This window comes from Symphalangus syndactylus, chromosome 18 (genome assembly GCF_028878055.3).
Source record: "Symphalangus syndactylus isolate Jambi chromosome 18, NHGRI_mSymSyn1-v2.1_pri, whole genome shotgun sequence".
Taxonomy (NCBI): Eukaryota; Metazoa; Chordata; class Mammalia; order Primates; family Hylobatidae; genus Symphalangus; species Symphalangus syndactylus.
The window spans coordinates 77,600,203-77,625,439 of NC_072440.2; the positions used below are offsets into that span (position 1 = coordinate 77,600,203).

The 25,237-nt window shown below is 47.0% G+C and overlaps 1 protein-coding gene across 1 annotated transcript in view; it reads right to left on the reverse strand.

Annotated features, from left to right (window-relative positions):
• SNX29 (sorting nexin 29) overlaps positions 1-25,237 on the reverse strand; it is a 409,777-nt gene that overhangs the window by 168,968 nt on the left and 215,572 nt on the right. Inside the window, exon 5 of the mRNA XM_063623811.1 lies at positions 4,422-4,477. Coding sequence (XP_063479881.1) covers positions 4,422-4,477 — 56 coding nt within the window. The remainder of the gene's footprint in view (positions 1-4,421; positions 4,478-25,237) is intronic.

A 25,237-nucleotide genomic window follows, 5' to 3' on the forward strand; every position in this document is an offset into this window, starting at 1 on the left:
GGTGATGGAAGATTCCACGACTCAAATGTTCTCACAACCTCTAGAGTAAAGACCATTTCATTTTCACAGTGAAAATAACCCTTCAGGTAATGGGTCTCTCCTGAAATAGCATTTCTTCTCATCTCTGAGCTGAGGAGCTGACCTCCTTTGAGGGGTAAATTAAACCCCATTGATCACCTCCCCAGGGCTCAATGCAATCTGTACATTGCAATTCTGAGCCATCAAAACTGGTTTGTGTATCTAATCACTTTCCTCCTAGAAAGGTCCCTGAAATTGTATTAGTGCCTAGAACATTCTCCTTTCATTTCTGTGTTAGGCTACAAGGCAGAAATATAACTAGCACTCTGGTTTTTTTTTTTTTTTTTTTTTTTTATTATACTTTAGGGTTTTAGGGTACATGTGCACAATGTGCAGGTTTGTTACATATGTATCCATGTGCCATGTTGATTTCCTGCACCCATTAACTCGTCATTTAGCATTAGGTGTATCTCCTAATGCTGTCCCTCCCCCCTCCCCCCACCCCACAACAGTCCCCGGAGCGTGATGTTCCCCTTCCTGTGTCCATGAGTTCTCATTGTTCAATTCCCACCTATGAGTGAGAACATGCGGTGTTTGGTTTTTTGTCCTTGCGATAGTTTACTGAGAATGATGGTTTCCAGTTTCATCCATGTCCCTACAAAGGACACGAACTCATCATTTTTTATGGCTGCATAGTATTCCATGGTGTATATGTGCCACATTTTCTTAATCCAGTCTATCGTTGTTGGACATTTGGGTTGGTTCCAACTCTTTGCGATTGTAGCACTCTGGTTTTTATTAACTTTTCTGGATTGGTGAGGACTGGGCAACCTCCCAGGGTTAGAGCGAGGTTACCCCAGCCTGGGTTAGATAGTTCTCTCTTTCAGCGCGTTGACCACACTGTATCAGAACTGATCGTTTACATGACCATCTCCCTCCTAGGTGTTAGTTCATTTGCTCATCCTTTTGTTCCTTCACTCACTCATTAAACAAGTATTTATTGAGAATCTACTACTACTTTGGGTACCGGAGATAGAGCAATAAAAGAAGCAGACATAGCCCTTTCTTCTGGAGCATTCAATTTTAACATAAGAGAGACAAATCTCCATAAAATTCACTCTCTTGTGAGCTGGGTGCAGGGGCTCACACCTGTAATCCCAGCACTTTGGGAGGCTGAGGCAGGCGGATCATCTGAGGTCAGGAGTTCGAGACCAGCCTGGTCAAGATGTTGAAACCCTGTCTCTACTAAAAATACAAAAATTAGCTGGGCATGGTGGCACGTGCCTGTAGTCCCAGCTACTTGGGAGGCTGAGGCAGGAGAATCGCTTGAACCCAGAGCCGGAGGTTGCAGTGAGCCGAGATCACACTACTGCACTCCAGCCTGGGCAACAGAGTGAGGCTCCATCTCAAAAAAAAATTAAAAAAAAAAATAAATAAATTTTTTTTTTTTTTTTTTTTACTCTGTTGTGGTCAAGGAAGATACTTTGGATGATTTCAATTTTTAAAAATTTATTGAGACTGGTTTTGTGGCCTAACATATGGTCTTTCCTGGAAAGTTACGTGCACTTGAGAAGAATGTGCATTCTGCTGTTGTTTGGGGAATGTTCTATATAAGCCTATTAAACCTAATTGGTTTCTCATGTTGTTCAAATCTTCCATCCCCTTACTGATCTTCTGTCTAGTTATCCTATCCATTATTAAAAGTGGGGTACTGAGGCCAGGCTCTGTGGCTCACGCCTGTAATCTCAACACTTTGGGAGGCCAAGGTGGGCAGAGCACAAGGTCAGGAGATTGAGACCATCCTGGCTAACATGCTGAAACCCCGTCTCTACTAAAAACTACACACACAAAAAAAAAACATAGCCAGGCATGGTGGCGGGCACCTGTAATCCCAGCTACTCGGGAAGCTGAGGCAGGAGAATGGCATGAACCCAGGAGGCAGAGCTTGCAGTGAGCAGAGATAGTGCCACGGCACTCCAGCCTGGGCGACAGAGCAAGACTCCGTCTCTAAATACATAAATAAATAAATAAATAAATAAATAAATAAATAAATAAATAAATAAAAGTAAGGTACTGAAGTCAAGTCTTACTGTAGAGCTGTTTGTTTCTCCTTTCATTTCTGTTGATTTTTTACATCATATGTTCTGAAGCTTTGTTGTCAGGTGTATATATGCCAATAGTTGTTACAGATAAATTATTTACTATTATTGTAAGTGCCACAAAGGAACACTGGATCTAAGGAGAGTGACTTCCAGGGCCTGCTTTGGTCTGGGACACCAGAGAAGGCTTCTTTGAAGAAGCAATGTTTGGGCCAGGTTTTAAGGGATATTTAGAGTTAGCCAAGTTGGGGAAGGGTAGTTGGGGATGAGAAAGGTGCTTCAGGCAGGGAAATGAGCATTTGTGAAGAGCACTGAGTCTAGACCAGCACTGCCTGGCTTTGAAACCCGGCTCAATTTCATCATCTGTGAGGTGACACCCATCTCTGAAGGTTGTTGTAGGGACTGAGTGAGTTAGAATAGTGTCCAGCACAGAGGTGATGCTGTGTCCAAGTGGTTTAAGTGAGTAGAGTAATAATCCTAAAGCGAGAAGACCAAGTGGGTTAGAGGAGCGGAACTGTCAGGATGGCTGGTTCAGGGAGAGGAGTGGGAAAGGCTGGGAACGAAGCCAGAGGTGAGTCAGGGCCTTCTTCGTAAGCTCCACGAAGGATTTCAGTCTCCATGCTGAGAGGGGAATGGTGCCATTATTCTCTCTGGCTTTAGTGTACACGAGTAAATTGGTTGGGGGAGGTTCCAAATCTCTCGGGAGAGACAATGTGGCCTGGATCAGGCAGAGACCACTTGAGAGCAGGGACCATGGCTAATTCATCCCCTCTATTCGGGACCTGCCCGGACACCAGCCTGCAGCAGAACCTGGGTGAATTCTTGCTTTGACAATGAGTGCTTCCAGCCTCCTGTCTGGAACTCCCCTCTGTGGCTCTCTCCTGTCTTCCCAGTTTCTTCCCACAGCTGCCCTCCACTGGACTCTGCCGTTCCAGGAGCCTCTTCACGCTGTGCTCCCCCTGCCCACAAGACCACGGCAGGCAAATTCACCTTTGATTTCCATCCTTCACCTCTCACCCACCTCAGCCTCTCCACCCTATCAGCCTAACAGCCACCTCCACCCCCGACCCCAGCAGCTGCCCCAACACGAGTAGCCCCGTGATGCCCTCATGCCTTTCATAATCTCACTCATCGCCACCACAAGCCCTGCAAGGTTCTTCGCATCAGGACCTTCGCCTCACAAATTAGGAAAGTGAGGCCCAGTGAGGTCAATGTTTGGACTGATGCCTGAGATTTCAACGCAGGCCAGCCTGGCTCTGAAGAAATGCTCTTTCCAAGGCCCAGCCCTGCCTGCTCTAGAAGGGGCTTTTCCTGGGCTTTTCTACCCAAGGGGTGCTGAACCTTAAACTCACCAGAGCTGAATGAGAGAGGAGAGAACTTATCCCATTTCCTTTACCAGCCTAAGGGATCTATTTGTCCAAAGCCCAAGAAATCCTGAACAAAAATCGGCTGGGTGTGGTGGCTCTTGCCTGTAATCCCAGCACTTTGGGAGGCCGAGGTGGGTGGATCACCTGAGGTCAGGAGTTCAAGACCAGCCTGGTCAACAGGATGAAACCCTGTCTCTAGTAAAAAATACAAAAATTAGCCAGGCGTGGTGGTGTGTGCCTGTAATCCCAGCTACTTGGAAGGCTGAGGCAGGAGAATCACTTGAACCCGGCAGGTGGAGGGTGCAATGAGCCGAGAACGTGCCACTGCACTCCAGCCTGGGCGACAGAGATTCCATCTCAAAAAAAAAAAAAAAAGTAGTCTGATGACCAACTAACCTCTCCCTAGGGGTGGCTCAGCAGAGGCGCCAAACAGAATCTCATCCAATCAAAAATCTGACCAAGGCATGGACTACTGTTGTTTCCAATAACCCAGGGGCCACACAGATCATAAAATGAGTGAAGTCGGTCACTTCCAGGCAACAGCAAAGAGCGGGGACTGTGGTCAATTGGACAGCACATGCCCTGTGCAAAGGGGATAGCTTTTACTCAGCTCCAGCGGACTGTGGCCTCACAGGGACAAGCGTCTCATTTTTAAAGAAAACAAAGGAAATTTGTATTTTTATGTGATAGCTTCCAACTTCTAAATGTCAGCCAAAAAATAAAAATGTTTTTAAATACCCAAGGGGGAGAAAAAACACATCTGAGGGCGAGACTGAGGCTGTAGGAGAACGACTCCTACTAGCTCTACAAGAACCGCAGCAACCTTGTGTGGGTCTCAACAGTGATTTCTGTTTCCCCCTGTGGTCTTCTGGGACAGAAGCCAACAACAGAGTCCAGTTTCTAAAGGACCCCTTGTGAGCACAGGCTGTGGACTTACATTTCAAAATCCGACAAACTCTGGTCTTCGGACGTTTGACTCAAATCTCCAGGCACCTACCATCGGAAGGGGAAGAGGGGAGAAAAAATGCATAACGGTTACCATGGTTTGCATAATCACAGAAGAATTCTGCGTCTCAGAGATCCCTGAACACTTCCTGTTCAGAATGAAGTGAAAAAGCACTCACTGGAAAACGGTAAGAGATTGTGTGGAGGGATGGCTGCAGAGGATGCTGCAGCAATAAAAATATGCCGCCGTGAGAGATCTCAATTAACTTTACCGGCGAGGGACTGTTAATCCTATTGAGATAATCACAGGCAGGTAAGAGCATGTAATTTTGGAGCGATAAAGGACTAATTAGGATCCGAGATGCAAGTTATCAGATGTGCAATGGAAAAAATATCCACTGTTACCATGATGGACATCACACACACAGACACACCCAGTAGGCAAACACAAAAGGCCAATGTCACCCCCACAAGGGCTCCAACCTTTTCCGTCATAATGTACGAGCAATTTGAGGCAGCAGAATATGGCTTCTCCTTCTGACTCAGAAGGACCACATGAGATGATGACTAGGAGAGAGAAACTGAACTGTGTAGCATGGTGGACCCTGCCACCAGTACTGCTTAGGGGTCCTGACCACACACTGTGGAGGTGAGGCAAGCAGGCATTCAAAGGTGCACGTGACCCCCAGTAAGCTACCCACCCTCAGCTCCCCCTCAGATAGGAAACTGATTCTCATAACTGTCACAAGGATTGCAATTATTATGTAAAGCAGACAGCAAAATGCCCAGTAGTGGTAGATGTTCAATAAATGTTGATATTTTTCTCATACCCAGGGAATGAGCTTCTTTTTTTGATCTGCTAGAAACTAAATTGGCTAGAATTTTAAGAAGGAGGATCAAGACTAAGAGAACAAGTGGAACAGAGAAGGGTGAGGGGTAGTGAAGGGAAAAAAGAGAACACTGAATTTATACCTTTTACCTCTCAGGATTTCCACACTACCCACAATCCCCAGCAAGCTTCACAGTGAACTTGAGGACAGGTATAATTCTCCTCACTTTACAGATAAGGAAACCAAGGCTCAGGGAGGCTGTAAAACTTGCTCAAGGTCACAAATCTAGGAAATGGATCTGTCCAACTTCAAAGCTTTTCTGCTATAAACCCTCAGTAAACAGGAAAAGGCAGCTAAAAAGGTGAAAAAAGAAAGTAAGATTGAAGTAGTCTTGAAAGCTTCAAGAAGAAATGAAGAACACATTAGAAGGCTCTCCTTAAATCAGCAGTGGAGGCTGGGTGAAGTGGCTCAAGCCTGTAATTCCAGCATTTTGGGAGGCCGAGGTGGGCAGATTGCTTGAGCCCAGGAGTTCAAGACCAGCCTGGGCAACATAGCAAGACCTTGTCTCTCCTAAAAATAATGGAAAAAAACATTAGCCAGGCATGGTGGCACAAGCCTGTAGTCCCACCTACTCGAGAGGCTGATGTGGGCACATCACTTGAGTCCCGGAGTTCAAGGCTACAGTGACCTAACCTGGGTGACAGAGCATGACCCTGTTTCAAAAAAATAAAAAATAAAAATTAAGAGAATTTGTATTTTCTATTTTGAACTTTTCTGTACTTTCTACAATGAAGATGTATTAACTGCATAACCATAAGCAGATACATTATATATCAATTTAAGTGTGTATCACATTATTAAGTAATCAAATACCCTTTCCACTTCATCCTACTCCATGCATTTCACTCAAATCCAGAAAGCAAGGTGGCAGAGATGGTGCCTTCCAAACAGTTCTGCATCACGGATGGAAAAGGGCAAAGAAAGGGTTCTAAGGCCAAGTCTCCTTCTAGACAACACCCATTCTCCCCTTTTCATCCATGTGGAGGACACCGGCACCTTCTCTGGTAGACACTGTAGGGCAGCTCTTGGCCACTCCTCTTCTCCGGGTTTCCCCCTCAGCACTGAGGCTGGGAAAGGCTCTTCTGGGCATGCTATGGGGATCAAGTGAGGAGACCAGAGGAGGACTCATAGGCCATCAGGACACCAGCTCCACTGCTACACACAATCGCCACCGCCTTTAGATGCAGCGTCATTTCCAACTGGAAGTGAACAGAGTTTGCACCCAGGAACCTCAATCACAAGAACATCTGGCTGTATCTACCCCACAGAGCACAGGCAGAAGGCAACCAAAAGGACCAAGGTGAAAGACAAGGCAGATTTTTTAAGGACAGACATTACTCTACAATTATCGAAAACAAAGGGCTTCTTCAAAAATGACTAATTCTGGAACAAGGTATCTTTTGGGTAGGTAAGTTTCCCCTGAGGGGTGGTGATTTCCAGGGAACATTTTGAACAGGGGATATGAGTACCCAGGAGTTGTTCAATCCTTCTGACTTAGAGGCTTTTCCTCTAATTACGTGGCATTATAGGGAACAGTAAACCCGGAGATTTTGTGTGTCTACATGAGTACCAGGGAGGCTGCTTAGAAAAAGAATTTGGGAACTTTCTAACCTCCGTGGAACATAACTTGATAACAAGGCCAGGCACTGTAGCAAATGCATGATGATAATTAAAGGCCGAGCTTACTCAACATCAAATTTTGTCTTTTCTTGCTATCTTTCAAGACTGGAGCCAGATATTAGCTAGACTTGACAGCAGCCCTTTAGAGAGCTGATTCTATTTTATATTCTGGCAATAAAGAGTGTGGAGCAGAGATTATTTTGTAAGAAAAATCAACTTTCTACTGATACTGGCCACAAACATCCCCTGTTTGTCTGAAGTCTGGGGAATCTTGGAGAACACATACCTGGGATGCAGATTTCTCTTTAGTTCACCCTCAATATGGGGCACAAACCAGCCATCAGCAACATGGCTATCTCTATTCGCCTCTCCCTGACCCTGCAGAGAAGGCAGCTCACCCTCTGCCTGTGGTCTGGGCACTCACGGGGCAGTCTTCAGGTGCAAGGAAAGGCAAAGCCCATTACTAGAGCAACAGAGCAGCCAGGATTCCTGAATCATGCCGGAGCAAACACCCTCGGTGCTGTACACACAAGGATGTGAAGTGGTAGATGAGACCAATGGGGAATCCACTTCTGGGCTGCATCAGCAAAGAAGTTTCCATCATCTCCCCCGACTCAGGATTTCCTGGGTCGTTTAGGGGAGGTGGGGAGCAGGGACAGGCCAGAGACAACAGGTCTCTTCTCCCCAGTCGTGAAACTCTGACCCCAGGGCCAGCGTGGAACTCTGACACAGGCCCACCCTGCCATTTGGACTGGCAAGTCCTCAAACCTGGGAAGACACTAGAGGTTCTGCCAAAAAGAATGAAAAGTATCCACTATGTCCTGAATAAATGTTTATTTAAATAAAAAGGAAAGACAGAAGAGGGAGAGAAAAAGAAAATAAGCCAATTGGCCAAAGCCATAGAAAAAAAATTACACCTCCTCCCACTGGCAGAATAAGGGTCCAGGTAAGGGGGTGGTAAAGATGAAGAGGGAACCCTTCTGTCATTGCAGCTACCCTCACTTCTAGTCCTGAGGGGTGTGCAAGCATGACACCACCACCACCCAGTATCATCAAAGCCTGCCCACTTCACAAAGCTGTTCCACAGCGGGTGGGCAGAGGTGTGCTTCTGATTTCATGGGCAAGGACAAGAGAGATCACTGTGAATAAACACAGAGGAAGTAAAGATGTCAGGAGCCCAAACCAAATCTCTTAGTCTACTCAGCAGCCTCTCACTCAGCCTCAATGCCTTCAGGTGGTCAGGCTTTCTCCAGGTGGAGAAGCCACATGAGGTACTCTGATCAATAATCCCATCTGAAGTCCCTGTGAACAGACAGCACCAACTGCCAGATAAATGAGAGCACCATCTTGGATGTCCAGCTCAGTCAAGCCCTAGTTGACACGACATGATGTAGAAGAACCACCCAGCTGAGCCCAGTCAGCCCACAGAATCATGACAGATAAAAAAATAGCCATGTTTTTTATAAAAGCCATTAAGTTTTGGGGTGGTTTCACATACAGCGATATATAATCCATAAAAGTAACTTGCCCAAGGTCAATTTGGCTAGTAAGTAGCATAGGTGGAGTTCAAACACAGGTGGTTCGGCTCCAGAGCCTGCTCTTCTAACCACTAAGCTATACTGCCTCCCACTACAAAGTCTCTGTTCTTCGCATCCTGCCTCTGGGATGCCCAAAAGATGAAGTAACCCAAATTCATACTCAAGAGTCTTAGCTGGTAAATGGACGTCTGATGGGTGAAGAAAGTCTGAAAGGACTCAATAGCTCCAGAGAAGACATATACAGATGTACAACTGGGTCTAAAACCTTGAGCCTCCTTAAAGCTTGGGGGTTTTCTGATTTTATTTTGCTGTTGCTGCTGCAGGATGACTTAGGAGGCTTTGCCCCTAGGAAGTCCCAAGTCCTTTTCCATCTCTGGGTACACAGGTCAGCCTCCAGACTCTGAGCCAAGTACCTAAGCTCTCAGGAACAGATGGAAATGCACATGTTTTGAGTTCTAATCCTGGGCTTCCTCTGATGGTTTGAGAAGTCATTTGGCTTCCGTAAACCTTGGTTTCTTCCTTGCCTAACTCAGGAAAACCAGCCTCTGATTACCCTATTAGAAAAAATCAACAAAGGTAAGGGGAGAGGCCAGCATGTGCTGAACAATTACTATGTGCCAAGGACTTCATGGTTTCATAGTTAATCTTCAAACAATCTGTGAAGCAAGTATTATTGTAAGCTACTGCTCCCTTCTCCTCTTCCTCTGCGTCTCTGTAAGGCTAGCTTTTCTCATCTAAGACTCAGCCAAAATATGAATTCCTAGGAGGAACCTTCCCAGACCACCAGAACTAAACACTGTCTCCAATGCAACCCTCTACGGTTCACATTCCTCAGCTTGTAATGACTCCACTCTGGTTATCTGTGGACTGGAACCCTCCTTGTGAGCTCAGAGAGCTCTATATCTGCTTACCACACCCACCTGTTCACCATGACACACTGCAGCCTGGCCAAGAACCCAGCACATGTAGGCACCAAATTAACACACTGAATTAATTAATTAATTAATTAATCATAAGATACGCTATGTTTCCACCCTGAAATGCCAACAGATTTTTAGACTGCTTTGTAGCAAATTCAAAATCTTGATGCATGGGAAGGATAAGTTAGTTTGGAGACAAAAAAAGAACCAAAGAAAGAGAATCTTATTTCCTTTCTTCGAATTACCAGGTTCTCAGATTCATTGCTCCAAAGAAAAGCAACAAGAAAGATGCTATGGAGGCAGCAAATCTTTGTTCCAATCATGAAATGGCAGCCATAATTTGTTTTCCAGAGTCACTTTCTCACTCATCCCTATTTTCAAATAGTCTGCCCTTATGCAATTAGCTCTCCCTTTTTACTGCCAAAAAATGACAACTGTTTTCCATCCCACCAATGCACTTGTTTTCTCATCTCATCTTTTAATAAGGAACAGAATGTGAAATGGCATGGTTCTGTCTCTCAGCTTGGTTGGTCGACCCAAGCAACAGGCTCAGGCCTGATGATCTGATCATAAAGTCAGCCTGCGCTATCCACGCCTTCAGGACAAAGCCAGCCCAGTTCTGGAGCACTTTCAGGGTTCTCTGTTAGTTTTTTCATTTGTTTTACAAACATACAACTAGAGGCATCATATCTCTGTGGTTTTTGTTGTTGTTGTTTTTGTTCTCTGTGGTTTTTAAAAACAGCTGAGGTCAAGGATTCTTTGCTAGGAGTAAAAACTTGGCAAATAAGAGGTTTAAAGGGTTTTTATTTTATCCTCTGGGCAGCCCTGAATCCTCACACAAACATAGACTATCACACTTCTGTGAATTCGTTTTTGACACGTTTGTTTTTCCCAAAAGTTAATGAGGGTGTCGAGCACAATATTCTCAGAGTCCAACGTGGTAGGCAAGCACATATGATTGCTCAGTGAATGTTCCCATTAGATAGACAGACAGGCAGATGTAAAAATGGACAGATGGATGGATGAATGGCTGGAGCAGGGAAAGGGTGGGAGGCAAAGGGCATGGGGAAATGATCGAACTTACTAATTCACTAAGAATGGACATCTACTTTCTTTCCAAGAAATAAAGAGTGATGGACAACATAAGCACAGAGACAAGGATACAAAGCCATTTGTTGCAACACCACTTAGGGTAATAAAAGCCTGGAAACAAGGAATGAAATGGTTATATAAAACACAGCACACTCACAGCCAGGCTGTCAGCTACGAAAAGAGCAGCAGGCATCTCCTCTAAGGAGGAGGAGATCTCTAAGATACAATGTCAAATGACAAAAGCTAGACACAAAACAACATGTCAGGTGAGCTACTAACCTCATGAAGTAGTAGCGTGTTGGGAGACACACGTGTCTATATGCATGAACCATTTCTATAAAGATACCATAAGAACCTGCTCGCCATGGGTGCCTTTGAGAGAAGGCACTGAGAAGCAAGTGTCAGAGGAGAGAGGAGGACTTATTCCTATCTGTAAAACTTTAGGCCTTATACATTTTTACCATGTACATGACTTGTTAACCTTTCAAAAAATCAACATAACAATCACACAATTTTAAATCAAAAGAAAGAAACTACCATGTCTATGGTGGAAAGAAAATCAGAACGGTGAATGCCTCAGGGAGAGTGGAGTGGGAAACGCCAGGAAATGGCATAAAGGGACATTCTGGGATGATGGTAAAGTTCTATGTGCATACTGAAGTATTTTGGAAAAAACATATACCAACATCTGCAATTTACTATGAAATGCATCCCAAAAAAGATAAAATGATGGACAGATGAATGAATGGCTGGATGGATGCATGCACAGATGGATGGATAAAAAAACAGATGATAAAGTACAGCAAAATGTTAATGGTAGACTCTAAGTGGTAGGTATACACGTGTTCACTGCAAAATTCTTTGATATAATTGCTTTTAAAATTTCAAGCAGAATGCTAGAAAGTTTTTGTTCCACCATGCTGGAAGAACGACTGAATTATCTTTCTACTCTCTGTACAGAAAATGATGTAACAGTACTGTCTTCTAAACAGGCTATCAGAGTATGTAGCTTAAAAATGTAGGAGAAAAGGGATCAGAGAAGTGTGCCTGATGGTTAATTAATGAAACTATGATGTTTGTCTGGATTCTGTGGTATTTGTGGTATGTATCAGCTCTTTAACAATGATAATTTGTAAGGCTGGGCATGGTGGCTCATGCTTGTAATCCCAGTAATTCAGGAGGCCAAGGCACGAGGATCGCTTGGGCCCAGGAGTCTAAGGCCAGTCTGGGCAAGACAGGGAGACCCCATCTCTACAGAATATTTGAAAAGTAGCTGCGTGTGGTGGCATGCTCCTATAGTCCCAACTACTCATGAGGCTGAAGTGGAAGGACTGCCCGATCCCAGGAGGCAGAGGCTGCAGTGAGACGTGACTGCGTCACTGCACCCCAGCCATGGTGACAGACTGAGACCCCATCTCTAAACAATAAATAAAGAGAATTTGTTGAGATTCATTTCCTCATTCTAAATAAGTGATTTTTTTTTTTTTTTAAAGGCTGAACAAGACTTGAGTCAGCTGGGCCTCAGCTCTGACTCAGCTGCGTGGCCGAGAATAAGCCACTCCACATCTCTGGGCCTTACTTCCCTCCTGGAAAATGGGGACAACAGAAGCTGCCCTGGTGGGGTTGTTGGGAAGCTCCAATAGGATCCTGCAAGAACCATCCCAGCCCAGCACCTGGCAGAGAAACATTCTGGGCTCTGAGGAAACCCCGCTGAGGGCATGGCGGTTTCGGTGCTTGGCAGCCCTCGCCCGGAGTGAGGGGCTGACTGCACCATTCCACAAATGCACACTACTTATGCATATGTTTATTCCACAGATTTGCACTACGTTCCACTCAGTAGTCAGACTCTCTGCAGGTGCCAGGGGGACAGGAAGCCCCGGGGCTTGCAGAGCATACAATCCACCAGGAGAGACAGTCTCCACACAGCAGTCAGCACAATTCATTAGACAGTTAAGGCTGTGAAAAGTCCACGGAGGACAGAGACGGATGAGGCGTCTGGGAGGAGCCTGAAGCATGAGGGAGATGAGCACGGCTTTGGTCTGTGCTCCAACGGGGGAAACCTCAGAGGGATTTAAGCAAGAGAGAGGTTGGTCCAGCTCACACTTCAATCAGTCACTCTGGCTGCAGAGCAGAGATGGGAGGTAAGAGGCGAACTGCCAGCAGGCTGCACGCGCATGCATACACACACACACACACACACACACACACACACACACACACCCCTCAACTGCACACACAGGGTAACATGCCAAACTCTCTGCCATCCTCTTTATATCAACAGACTTTTAAGGATCACCTATAAGAAAAGCACAAATCAACAACTGTCTAGCATTCCTCCAGCCTGAAGCTACCAATAAAGAACTATTCTTAAGTTATGAATTTTCAACCAATTGGTGAAACACTCGGACCTATTGCGATGAGTGGAGAGTATTCAACTAACCCAAACTCGCTCCTGCTTCAGACGAGGGAAACAAGGTTTAAAAAGTGAATGAGCAGCCTTACAGTGGCTGGGTCCCTGGGCTGCAGGCTTCTCCTGCTCTGCCCCACATCTGTGGTTGTTTTTAGCCTCTCCTCCCAGGTCCCCAGGTTTCAAGATGTTTCAAGGCTCAGTGGCCAGAGCCCTCCCTGTGTTCTCCTATGAGGGTAGGTTCTACTTTGACCCATTCCCCCTACTGAGTTGCTAAGGAAGAGTTCCTCTTAAAGGGTTACACAAACATGATTTTTTTTTTAAGTTTAGAAAACACAGAACAAATGTCCTTGTATTAGTCTGTTTTCACACTGCTAATAAAGGTAATTACAAAGGAAAGAGGTTTAATGGACTCGCAGTTCCACATGGCCGGGGAGGCCTCACAATCATGGCGGAAGGCAAGGAGGAGCAAGTCACATCTTACATGGTGGCAGGAGAATGAGAGCCAAGCGAAAGGGGAAACTCCTTATAAAACCCTCAGATCTCATGACACTTAATCACTACCATGAGAACAGTATGGGGGGAACCACCCCTGTGATTCGATTATCTCCCACCAGGTCCCTTCCACAACATGTGGGAATTACGGGGGCTACAATTCAAGATGAGATTTGGGTGGGGACACAGCCAAACCATATCAGTTCTCATGCACTATTTCATCCTTAACTCCTATTGAACGGTCAGGGAAACCAAAGTACAGATCAACCAGATGATGCCAAAGAAAGGCAGCTGTGCAAAACCAAGAATCTGAACTGGCTCACGCTAGTATTACAGTAACATGGGGAGTGGATGTAGGATTTCCTAAGATACGCTACAATCCCAAGGAAAACGACGACGTAAACATTGGCCGGGGACCACTGAGCAGCATTAACAGCACTGAGAGATATCAAGGATGTTCAAGCAGCAGGTCTGAGGAGCTCATCCTTGCAGGCAGGAGCAGATTTAGATACACTTGGGTTGATCTGCTAGTGACACCAGCCTGTAAGAACAACCAAAGGTACCTGCCTTTCCCGTTACCTTAAATGTCCTCTTGCAAACAGAATATCCCTTACCAGCACTACGTGCAAGTGTGTTACAGGCAGAACCCTCCGGGGCAAGGACTCTCATTCATTTTTGCATTTCCAGCACCTAAACCCAGTACCTCTCTATACTCGATATCGGGGTCAGCAAACTATGGCTCCTGGGCCAAATCCAGCCCGTTTTTATAAACGAAGTTTTATGGGAACACAGTCACACTCAGCCGGTTATGCATCATCTGTGACCACTTTCAGGCTGCATCAGCAAAGTGGAGTAACAGTGAGAGGGACAGCGTGACCCACACAGTCATGTACTATCTGGGCATTTACGGAAAATGTTTGCAAATTCCTAAATGATAGCTGGAAAGATGCAGAAAAATCATTTGTAATTTCAGGGAAATCTCATTTGTCTAGGTAGGGAGGAATAAATCTTTGATCTCCATAGCTTTATAAAACGTCAGGGGCTTGAGAATCCAACGAGGCCCCTGGCTCCGGGTAGAGAAGCAATGTTAAGACATTAAGGAGTCAGACATTTATTTGCACCCACTCATGTAATTCTTTGAGTAACCTGTTTCTTAAAGGCTCAGAGAGGCTAAGTGACGTGCCCACAGACACAGCAAGAATTCAAAGCCAACTTTGGCTGAATCCCAAGTTGCGTTCCTTCTATAACACCTGCTGTCTCCCCCAGAAGAAACATGGGTGCAGAAAAAGAATCCGGGCTCAACTCCTCCGAAAGAAGGAAGCCCTAAAGCTCGGCACCTGCAAAAGGCGGTGCCCCGAAAGGGAAGTGAAGATGCTCTGGCAATCCGAGCATGTGTATGACTGGGCCATTTGCTGTTAACCACATGCATGGAGTGTATTTTTAACATTATAAGCACAATGATGAAATCTGTGGATGAAGAGGCTCTGTGTTTGCTGCTGATTTGCAGATAAAAGCAAAACAACTCTGGAATGTTTCCTCCAGGGTTCTTCCTTAGAGTTTAATTTCCACCACTCACAAGAAAGAATGGCACATCCCGGAGCCTGCTTCAGGCATGGAGGCATGGAGATAGGGGAAGAATGTTCTCATGAAGCTCTTCACTGATTAGTTTTGACTACCAAGGTCTCCCGGAAAAGACCTTAAGGGTCTTAAGGTCAGATGGCTTAAGGTCAAGTAGACTCGGGCATCAACACTTACTAACAGCAAATCTTGAGCCTCAGTTTCCTCACCTGTAAAACAGGGCCAGTACTCACCCACCACGACGCCTGTGACGTCCTATTTGTAAAATGCCCGACATCCTGCTGGCTGCACCATAACAAGCACTCAACAAAACAGCCTTTCTCACCCTCTCACCCCAGCCCCTCCCTTTCACATCCCTGCACTAAAAAGATAACAAATGGCAAGGGGAGTGTAGCCAGCTTTGACCTGAGCCATTGTCCCCTCAGCTCAGCTTGGATGAGAACCTGTTCTCCACTTCTGAGCCGCCAACAATTCTCCTCATCGCTCTCCCAAGGCTCGAGTGCTATCCCAAGTAGACCGGTAGACTGCAGCCCTGGGAAGAATGAGGTACCGGAGCAAGCTGTAGCCTTCTCTGTCGGCCTCTCCTAGGCCCATTCGGTTGTGTGATGAGGAACAAGGAGAACTGCCGCAGTCCCGCTTCCCTCCCAATCAGCGCAGAGGCAGCAGGAACGGAACCGCTAACTCGGTTTCTATGGATCAGTAATGGGAATCTAGGTGTGGCTCTCTTTTTTTTTTTTTTTTTTTTTAAATGAGACTGAGTCTCGCTCTGTCGCCCAGGCTGGAATACAGTGGCACAATCTCGGCTCACTGCAGCCTCTGCCTCCCAGGTTCAAGTGATTCTCCTGCCTTGGCCTCCATAGAAGCTGGGAAGACAGGCGTATGCCACCACGCCCAGCTAATTTTTGTATTTTTAGTACAGATGAGGTTTCACCATGTTGGCCAGGCTGGTCTCAAATTCCTGACCTCAAGTGATCCTTGGCCTCACAAAGTGCTGGGATTACAGGCGTGAGTCACCACGCCCGGCCTAGGTGTGGCTCTCTCTTATTTGCTCTTCCCTCTCTTCTGGAAAAGAAGGTCTTTTTTTTTTGTTTAATTTTTCACCCTTCAACTCTTTTCTTATTAACAGTGAGCAGGCATAGGCACTTCCAACTGTTTGGGAAAGATTCATCTCACGTTGAAAAATGCATCCATGGGTTTTCCGCTCCCTGCAGTCGCACGTTTATTTTTTTCTTTATTTCTTTTTTAGCAGACTCCTTCTCTTGAATGGCATCTTACCAAGAACCCTGCTATTGGCAACAGTGTCACACTTGCTATCTGGGACAGTGATCTGGTTGGCCGGTGGACTGAGAACAGGTGGGCAGAGCAGTGAAGAGCATGGAGGGAGAAGCAGCCACCCAGTTCACACTGCGAATTGCCTCCTCCTAGCTCTGTGGGCACGGCAAGTAGCTCCACCTCTCTGCCCTTCACTTCCTCCTCCGTGGAATGAATATGGTAATTCCATCTCCCTCAGAGGTTTGTTGTAAGGACTCAATGAGATAATTTGCATAAATTACTAAGAAGAGTGCCTGAACCACCAGGGCTCTCCGCAAGTGTGACCTTGGCTATCATTATCTGGAAGCCGCACCAGCACACGAGGCCCCAGGAAGAGTCTTTCGCTGGCTTAAGGGTTGATGAGAATGACCTTGGTCTTGGATCCAGGAGTTCAGAAATAGATCTGGATCAGGAGGTACTGGCTCAGAGAGCCTGAGGGTGAGGAAGGAAGATGTTTTAGTGCCCTGGAGTCTCCCTGTGCACCCAGTCTAAGAACAGAACTCTGCAGTGACAGGGACACCTGGCCAGCTGAGGCCGCCCCTGCCTGGGGACAAGGCCATGCATATTGAGCTGGGTTCGCAGACCTCATCATCTGCTCCCAGGAGATGTGAGGTGTCCCTCAGTCCTCATCCCCATCACTGTGCAGGAGCTGGTGAGGCCTGAGCCCAGGAGGCCGCACATCCCATTGGTCCTGGAGAATGCTGTCCATCTTGCCGCCCCGTTTTCCAACAATAAATTCCTTCTGTATCTGTTATGTGGGAAAACCCTACAGAGTTACTTGAAAAAGGAAGCCAAGTGCCATCTCGTCAGGTCTTCCCATCACTCTATGCCTATTATTGTGAGTTGTCCATACAGCTAAGTGGCCTAGAGCACACAGGCTTTTCCTTCGTTTGCATGTTTATTTGGGAAGGTTTGGGGACAGCTGATGGACACAGGGTGGGAGGTAACTACAGCCCCCTCAAGCCACTCATTAGCTCCTGCAAATGTCACCTAGCAGAGAGCAGAGGCTGCGGGGACACAGACCGGGTGAGGGCCCTCAGTGCTGGCCTCCTCCTTCCTTCACTTCTCCCTGCCTTGGCCTGGTGGCCTCTTCTCGGAGCCCTAGAGCCCTGCAGGAACAATGTGAATCCTGCCGCCCCATGAGAAAAACTCCAACTCTTTGAGGATGACAATCAAGATCCTCTAGGAACAAGTTGTCTCAGGATTCACTTCCTGCTGCAGGCAACATCCCTTCCGGGTTCTTTCCTTCCACAAGTCCCCAGACGTGGGTCTGTCAAGGTTTATTCTTTCAAAGCCTACAAGGCTCAGGTGTCCCCCAATAAGCAAAGACTTTAGAACTGATAATCCCTTCTCCCCTGTGTCCTCACAAAACTTTTTTTTTTTTTTTCTGAGATGGAGTTTCGCTCTTGTTGCCCAGGCTGGAGTGCAGTGGCGTGATCTCAGGCTCATTGCAACCTCTGCCTCCCGGGTTCAAGTGATTCTCCTGCCTCAGCCTCCCAAGTAGCTAGTACTATAGGCATGCGCTGCCATGCCCAGCTACTTTTGTATTTTTAGTAGAGATGGGGTTTCACCATGTTGGTCAGGCTGGTCTTGAACTCCTGACCTCAGATGATCCACCTGCCTCGGCCTCCCAAAGTGCTGGGATTATAGGCAGGAGCCACCATGCCCGGCCTCCACACACTTTTTGTATGTGTCCATCACACCACCGCCTACACTGCATGGAGATGATGGGTTTACTTCCTACTGCCCCAGCAGTCTGTGGCTCATGCAGACTTTCTAAGAAAGTTACTTAAACTCCAGCAGGCAACCAAAGCAAAAATGGACAAATGGGATCACATCAAGTTCAAAAGCTTCTGCACAGCAAAGAAAACAATGAGCAAAGTGAAGAAACAACCCACAGAATGGGAGAAAATATCTGCAAACTACACACTTGGCAAGGAATTAATAAACAGACCATATCAGGAACTCAAACAACTCAACAGGAAAAAAATCTAATAATCCAATTAAAAACCAGGCAAAAGATCTGAATCGACATTTCTCAAAAGAAGACATACGAATGGCAAACAGGTCTATGAAAAGGTGCTCCAATCACTGATCACAGAAATGCAAATCAAAACTACAATGAGATATCGTGTCACCCCAGTTCAAAAGACAGGCAATAACAAATGCTGGCGAGGATGTGGAGAAAAGGGAACCCTTGTACACTGTTGATGGGAATGTAGATTCGTATAACCACTATGGATAAAATTTGGAGGTTTCTCAAAAAACTAAAGATAGAGCTACCATATGATCCAGCAATCCCACTGCTGGGTATATACCCAAAAGAAAGAAAATCAGTCTATTGAAGAGAGATCCACACTCCCATGTTTACTGCAGCACTATTCACAACAACCAAGATTTGGAAGCAACCTAAACGTCCACCAGCAGATGAATGGGTATAGAAAATGTGGTACATATACACAGTGGAGTACTATTCAGCCATTAATAAGAAAAGAGCCTGTCATTTGCAACAACATGGATGGAACTGGAGGCCACTATGTTAAGTGAAATACAACAGGCACAGAAAGACAAACATCTCATGTTCTCACTTATTTGTGGGAGCTAAAAATGAAAACAACTGAACTCATGGAGACAGAGAGTAGAATGATAGTTACCAGAGGCTGAGGGTAGTGGAGGGAGGAGGGGGGAGGAGGGGATGGCTAATGGGTACAAAAAAATAGAAAGAATGAATATGATACGGTATTTGATAGCAAAAAAAAAAAAAAGAAAGGAAGTTGGCATATCTTTTTTTTTTTTTTAATGTTACATCAAGCCGGGCGTGGTGGCTCATGCCTGTAATCCTAGCAATTTGAGAGGCTGAGGTGGGTAGATCACCTGAGGTCAGGAATTCGAGACCAGCCTGGCCAACATGGTGAAACCCTGTCTTTACTAAAAACACAAAAATTACCTGGGCATGGTGGTGGGCGCCTGTAATCCCAGCTACTCGGGAGGCTGAGGCAGGAGAATCGCTTGAACCCAAGACGGCGGAGGTTGTAGTGAGCCAAGATCGCACCACTGCACTCCAGCCTGGGCAACAGAGCGAGACTGTCTCAAAAAAAAAAAGAAAGTTACTCATCATCTACACTATTAACAGTGTTAATTCGGTGGTCACCGAACTATAATGTATATAATGAAGTGTTTAAGATGCTTTTTAAAATGATATTCTTATAATGCTATGTCTTATCTCAGAATACCCAAGACCTATCCCAGTGCTTGGCAACAGGACAATAATCCCTGTATGTAAAGATCGCATGTATCTTTCCACCCTAACAGAAAGGTCTGGAAGGATAAGCTCCAAGCTCATCACAATGGTGACCTCAGGGGATGGGAATGGAAGTGACGGTGATGGCCAAAGAGATGCTTAATGTCTAAAGGCTTATATTGAGAATGTCTTCATGTATTACTTGTATCTTCTAAACTTTTTTTTAAATAATAGCAGCTGTAGTAGGTTGAACGGCGTCCTCCAAAAAGATATGTCCACATCCTAAGCCTCAGAACCTATAAATGTGACTTGTAAATGTGGAAAAAGGTGTCTTTGCAGATGTAATTCAGACTCTTGAGATGAGAACATTCTAGATTATCCAAGTAGGCCCTAAATCCCATGGCAGGTGTCCTTATAAGACAGATACAGAGAGGCACCAGGGAGAAGCAGGAGAAGGCCAAGTGAAGACAGAGGCAGAGATCGGTGTGACACGGCCATAAACCAAGGGATGCCTGGAGCCACCTGAGGCTACAAGAGACAGGAAGGATCTTCCCCTACAGCCTCCAGGGGGAACACAGCCCTGCCACTGCTGGCACCGTGATTGCAGACTCTGGCCTCCAGAACTGCGAGCAAATAAACGTATGTTGTTTTAAGCCAGCACGTTTATGGTAATTGGTTACAGCAGCCCTAAGAAGCTAACACTGGCAGCTAACATCAGGTAACGACATGCCCAACACCAGGCCCTGGGTTATGCATTTTTTTATACGTCATCCTCCTAAAGGGTAGATATCATGATGATTCTCATTTTACTGATAGGGAAATAGACTCAGAGAGTTGACTTAACTCGCTCAAGGGCACAGGGCTCTAAGTGGCACAGTGAGGACTGGAAGCAGGCAGTGTGGGCTCCCGAGTCCACGCACTAGGTTGTAACTCAACTTGCAAGACCATGCCTGTGGGGTCTGATGGAGCAAGGTTCACACCATGACTCTGCTATCTTAACAAAAGCACCTGACCTCTCTAATCTTCACTTTTCTCAGTTAGAAAGCAGGGAAATATGACTTCCCTGCTGGTGGAGTAATGAAAATTCTGAGTTTGGTCTTGTCTATCTCAGGGCCTCATGTTGCTCAACAAATACCTCCTGAATGAATGAGAGGTAGGGGTCAGATAGGGTTGCTGCCTCCCTTGATGTGGAAGCCGGGTGTTATTCATTGGCAGGGGTGGTCATTTCAGATGGCTGGGTTTTGGAAGCTGCTTGAAGAATATTCCTCATGATGAAAGTGATGACTTTAGGTACAAATCATTTTCTAAATTCATTCGCACAACCGTATCTGCTACTCTATGAGCTCTTAGAAATGCCGGACATGTGGGTGGGGTGGGTAGATGGATGACGGGGGTGGGGGTGAATGGGAGGATGCATGATGGGTGGGTGGGTGGATGGATGACATGTGGGTGGATGATGGGTGGGTGGGTGGCTGGCTGGCTGATGGGTGGGTGGATGGGTGGGTGGATAGGTGGATGAATGATGGGTGGGGGGGTGGATGATGGATGGGTGGATGGATGACGAGTGGGTGGGTAGGTGGGTGGATAGGTGGATGAATGATGGGTGGGTGGGTGGATGATGGATGGCTGGATGGATGATGAGTGGGTGGGTGGGTGGATGATGGGTGGGTGGGTGGGTGGGTGGATGATGGCTGGGTGGGTGGGTGGCTGGGTGGATAGGTGGATGGATGATGGGTGGATTGGTGGATGGATGATGGGTGGGTTGGTGGAGGAATGATGGGTGGGTGGATGATGAGTGGGTGGGTGGATGATGGGTGGGTGGTGGCTGGGTGGATAGGTGGATGGATGGTGGGTGGGTAGATGAATGATGGATGGGTGGGTGGGTGGATGAATGATGGGTGGGTGGATGAATAATGGGTGGGTGGGTGGATGATGGGTGGGTGGATAGGTGGATGGATGGTGGGTGGGTGGATGATGGGTGGGTGGATAGGTGGATGGATGGTGGGTGGGTAGATGATGGGTGGGTGGGTAGATGGATGATGAGTGGGCGGGTAGATGATGGGTCGGTGGGTGGGTGGCTGGGTGGATTGGTGGATGGATGATGGGTTGGTTGGTGGGATGAATGATGGGTGGGTGGGTAGATGGATAATGGGTGGGTGGATGGGTGGTGGGCAGATGCATGGATGGATGGTGGGTGGTAGGTGGATAGGTAGATGGATGAGGGGTGGGTGGGTGGATGGATGGTGGGTGGATGGATGGTGGGTGGGTGGATGGTAGGCGGGTGGGTGGATGGTGGGTGGGTGAGTGGGTGGATGGTGGGTGGGTGAGTGGGTGGATGGTGGATGGGTGGGTGAGTGGGTGGATGGTGGATGGGTGAGTGGGTGGATGGTGGATGGGGGGGTGGATGGATGGATGGATGGATGGTGGGTGGGTGGGTGGGTGGAGGATGAGTGGGTGGGTGGGTGGGTGGATGATGAGTGGGTGGGTGGGTGGGTGGATAGATGATGAGTGGGTGGGTGGATGGGTGGATGGATGGTGGGTGGGTGGACAGATGGTGGGTGGGTAGACAGGTGGTGGATGGGTGGATGGATGGTGGGTGGGTGGATGGATGATGGGTGGTAGGTAGATAGGTGGACGGATGGTAGGTAGCTGGATGGATGGTGGGTGGCAGGCAGATAGGTGGATGGATGAGGGGTGGGTGGGTGGCAGGCAGATGGGTGGATGGATGAGGGGTGGGTGGGTGGTGGGTAGATGATGGGTGGGTGGGTGGATAGGTGGAAGTATGACAGGTCAAGGGATGGGTGGGCAGTGGGGGGGATGAGTGGATGGATGATAGGTGGGTGGTTGGGGGTAGATGAGAACAGTCTGGACAGGTAAGCGGTCGTCCTCAACCTCAGATTCTCTAAGCCAGTACCCTCCTGATCCAGTTATATTTCTGAACCCCTGGAACCGAGACCAAGGTCATTCTGACCAGCCCTTAGGCCAGCTAAGGACTCCTCCTGGGGTCTCGTGTGCTAGTGCAGCTTCCAGATTAATTACACTCTGCGAGATTAAGAGATTAGGGCATTGGCAGCAGAAAGTAAGAGGGAATTCTTAGGAGTTCTGTCTTCAAACACCAAGAGGTCATATACCAGAATCTGCCTCCTGGACAACTTGCTCTGTGACATTCAATAGTGAAGCCTAGCAGTAATTCCAAAAAAGTACCTTCCAGAAATATTCATATGGAGAACTTAACACATGCCCCCAAACACACACACCAGTGCCTCCCACCAGCAGCTGAACAACAGTCTCATCACTGCTGGGCAGGCCCCACTCACCGGGATGGATGACTTAGGAAGCCAATCACCAAAACCCTCAATTAGAGCCCTGACCTGTTCCTCAGAGAGATCAAACCCAAGCAGCAGCCCCGCCAGAGAGAAATCAGCCTCATTTCTCATCTCTTCTGTCAATAAGCAATAAATGACAAAGTTCTGCTCATTGAAAATGCCAGGCATAGTGCAATTAATATCCCTTTTATAATCACCTCATTTTATCACTGCTTCCCCAACACCCTTTTAAAACTGATGACTCTTTGAGAAGATGTTTTTGGAACTGAGTCAAAGCGGCAAAAGGGCACAGTCCTGGACCCACGTCCTGCCCTGCTTCTAAGAAGCTGAGTGGCAGGAGCCAAGTCCTGGACCTACGGCCTGCCCTGCTTCTAACAAGCTGAGAGGCAGCAGCCAAGTCATTTCCCTGCTCTGAGCTTCAATTTCTTCCCTAAAGAAAGGAAAACGGCTGGGAATAGTGGCTCATGCCTGTAGTCCCAACACTTTAGGAGGCCAAGGCAGGTAGATCGCTTAAGCCCAGGAGTTAAAGATCAACCTGGGCAACACACGGAGACCCCATCTCTACAAAAAAATTTTTTTAATTAGCCAGGTGTGGTCATAGCTATTTAGGAGCCTGAGATGGGAGGACAATTTTACCCCAGGAGGGTGAGGCTGCAGGGACTCACCACTGCACCCCTGCTTGAGAAACAGAGCAAGACCTTGTCTCAAAAATAAATAAGTTCATTATCTATTTTTTTAAGAAAAGGAAGAAAGAAGGGGCAGGAAATGGGGGTGGACTGTGGCTGTCTGCTGCCCCACCTCCACTCTCCTGTTGGGAAACCATCCTTCCGAGAGATGTGATCCAAGGGTGAGCACTAACTGACTTCAGCCAATCAGCATATCTTCTCCTCCTGGCCGTAGTAACTGGTTCAGGATGGGTCAATTAACTAACATGGTTCAGAGTGAATCTGGGCGTTTCTGCTGGCAACCCTGGGAACAGACTTGCTCTTTCTCTTGAGTCTAAACAGCCTGAGAACACTGCAGCTACTGCTGTTTCCATGAGGGGAGAGGGAGAGGGACTGGGCTGGGTGAGCGGAAGGGAGGGGTGAGAACGGAGTCAGGCAGAAATGTACCAGGTTTCCATGATATCCCAGGCCTCTGGGTCACCGTGAAGCTGACACTTGCTGCTATGGTTGGCATGCCTGCTCCCTCCAAACCTCATGTTGAAATTCATTCCCCAATGTTGGAAGTGGGGTCTCATGAGAGGTGTTTGGGTGCTGGGGACTGAGCCCTCTCGGCTCACTGCAACCTCCACCTCTCAGGTTCAAATGATTCTCGTGCCTCAGGCTCTTAAGTAGCTGCGACTACAGGCACACATCACCACACCCGGCTAATTTCTGTATTTTTAGTAGACACAAGGCTCACCATACTGGCCAGGCTGGTCTTGAACTCCTGACCTCAGGTAATCCACCTGCCTCAGCCTCCTAAAATGCTGGGATTACAGGCATGAGCCACCGCACCTGGCCTCTATTTGTTTCTGCAAGAGCTGGTTGTTTTAAAGAACCTGGCACCTCCCCACTCTCTTGTTTCCATTCTTATCAATGTGATTTCTGCACATACCAGCTCCCCTCTTCCTTCTGCCACGAGTGGAAACACCCTTACCAGATGCAGATACCCAATCTTGAACTTTCCATTCATCAGAATCGTGAGCCAAATAAATCTTTTCCTCATAAATTACCCAGCGTCAGGCATTCCTCTGCAGCAACACAAAACACAATGAGGCACTCACCTACCTCTGGACTTTTTTAGTATCTAATATAATGAATTCCTTGCTTTGTGTAGGCCAGTTTGTACTGGCTTCTCTGTTTATTCCACTGGAATCATCCTAATACAAAAACCATGATCCCAAAGGTCTCAGCCAGCTCCAGCATTTCTTTTATTTGTAAGATTTCCTAACCATGCCAAGGCCTGAAAATGAAAACCCAAAGGAAAACCCTCAATCCCTGTTGCCAAGGAGAGATTGTGGGCTATTTAAGGCCACAGACCATGGCAGTCTTCTCTTTGATCCCAAGTTCAAAGCACAGTACCTACAACTCAGGAAACTGAAAAACTCAACACACATGGGCTAAATGAGTGGCTCAGTAAGACAAAGGTTTTGTAAACTGCAGGCCCGAGATAAGCTTTAGTTCACTAATCAGCATCATTCCCATCACCACCTTAACCACCATCAGCACTACTATTTGTTGATTGCTTACTAGGTACTAGGCGTGCACAGCTCTGCATCTATTACCTGCCTGAAGCCTCATAACCCACCCATCGAGTGATCAGGACCGCTCACAAGTAACTATGCTCTCTCTTTCCAGAAGCCTGGGAGACTGCCCCTCCCCACCCACCTGCAGTTAGACGTGTCT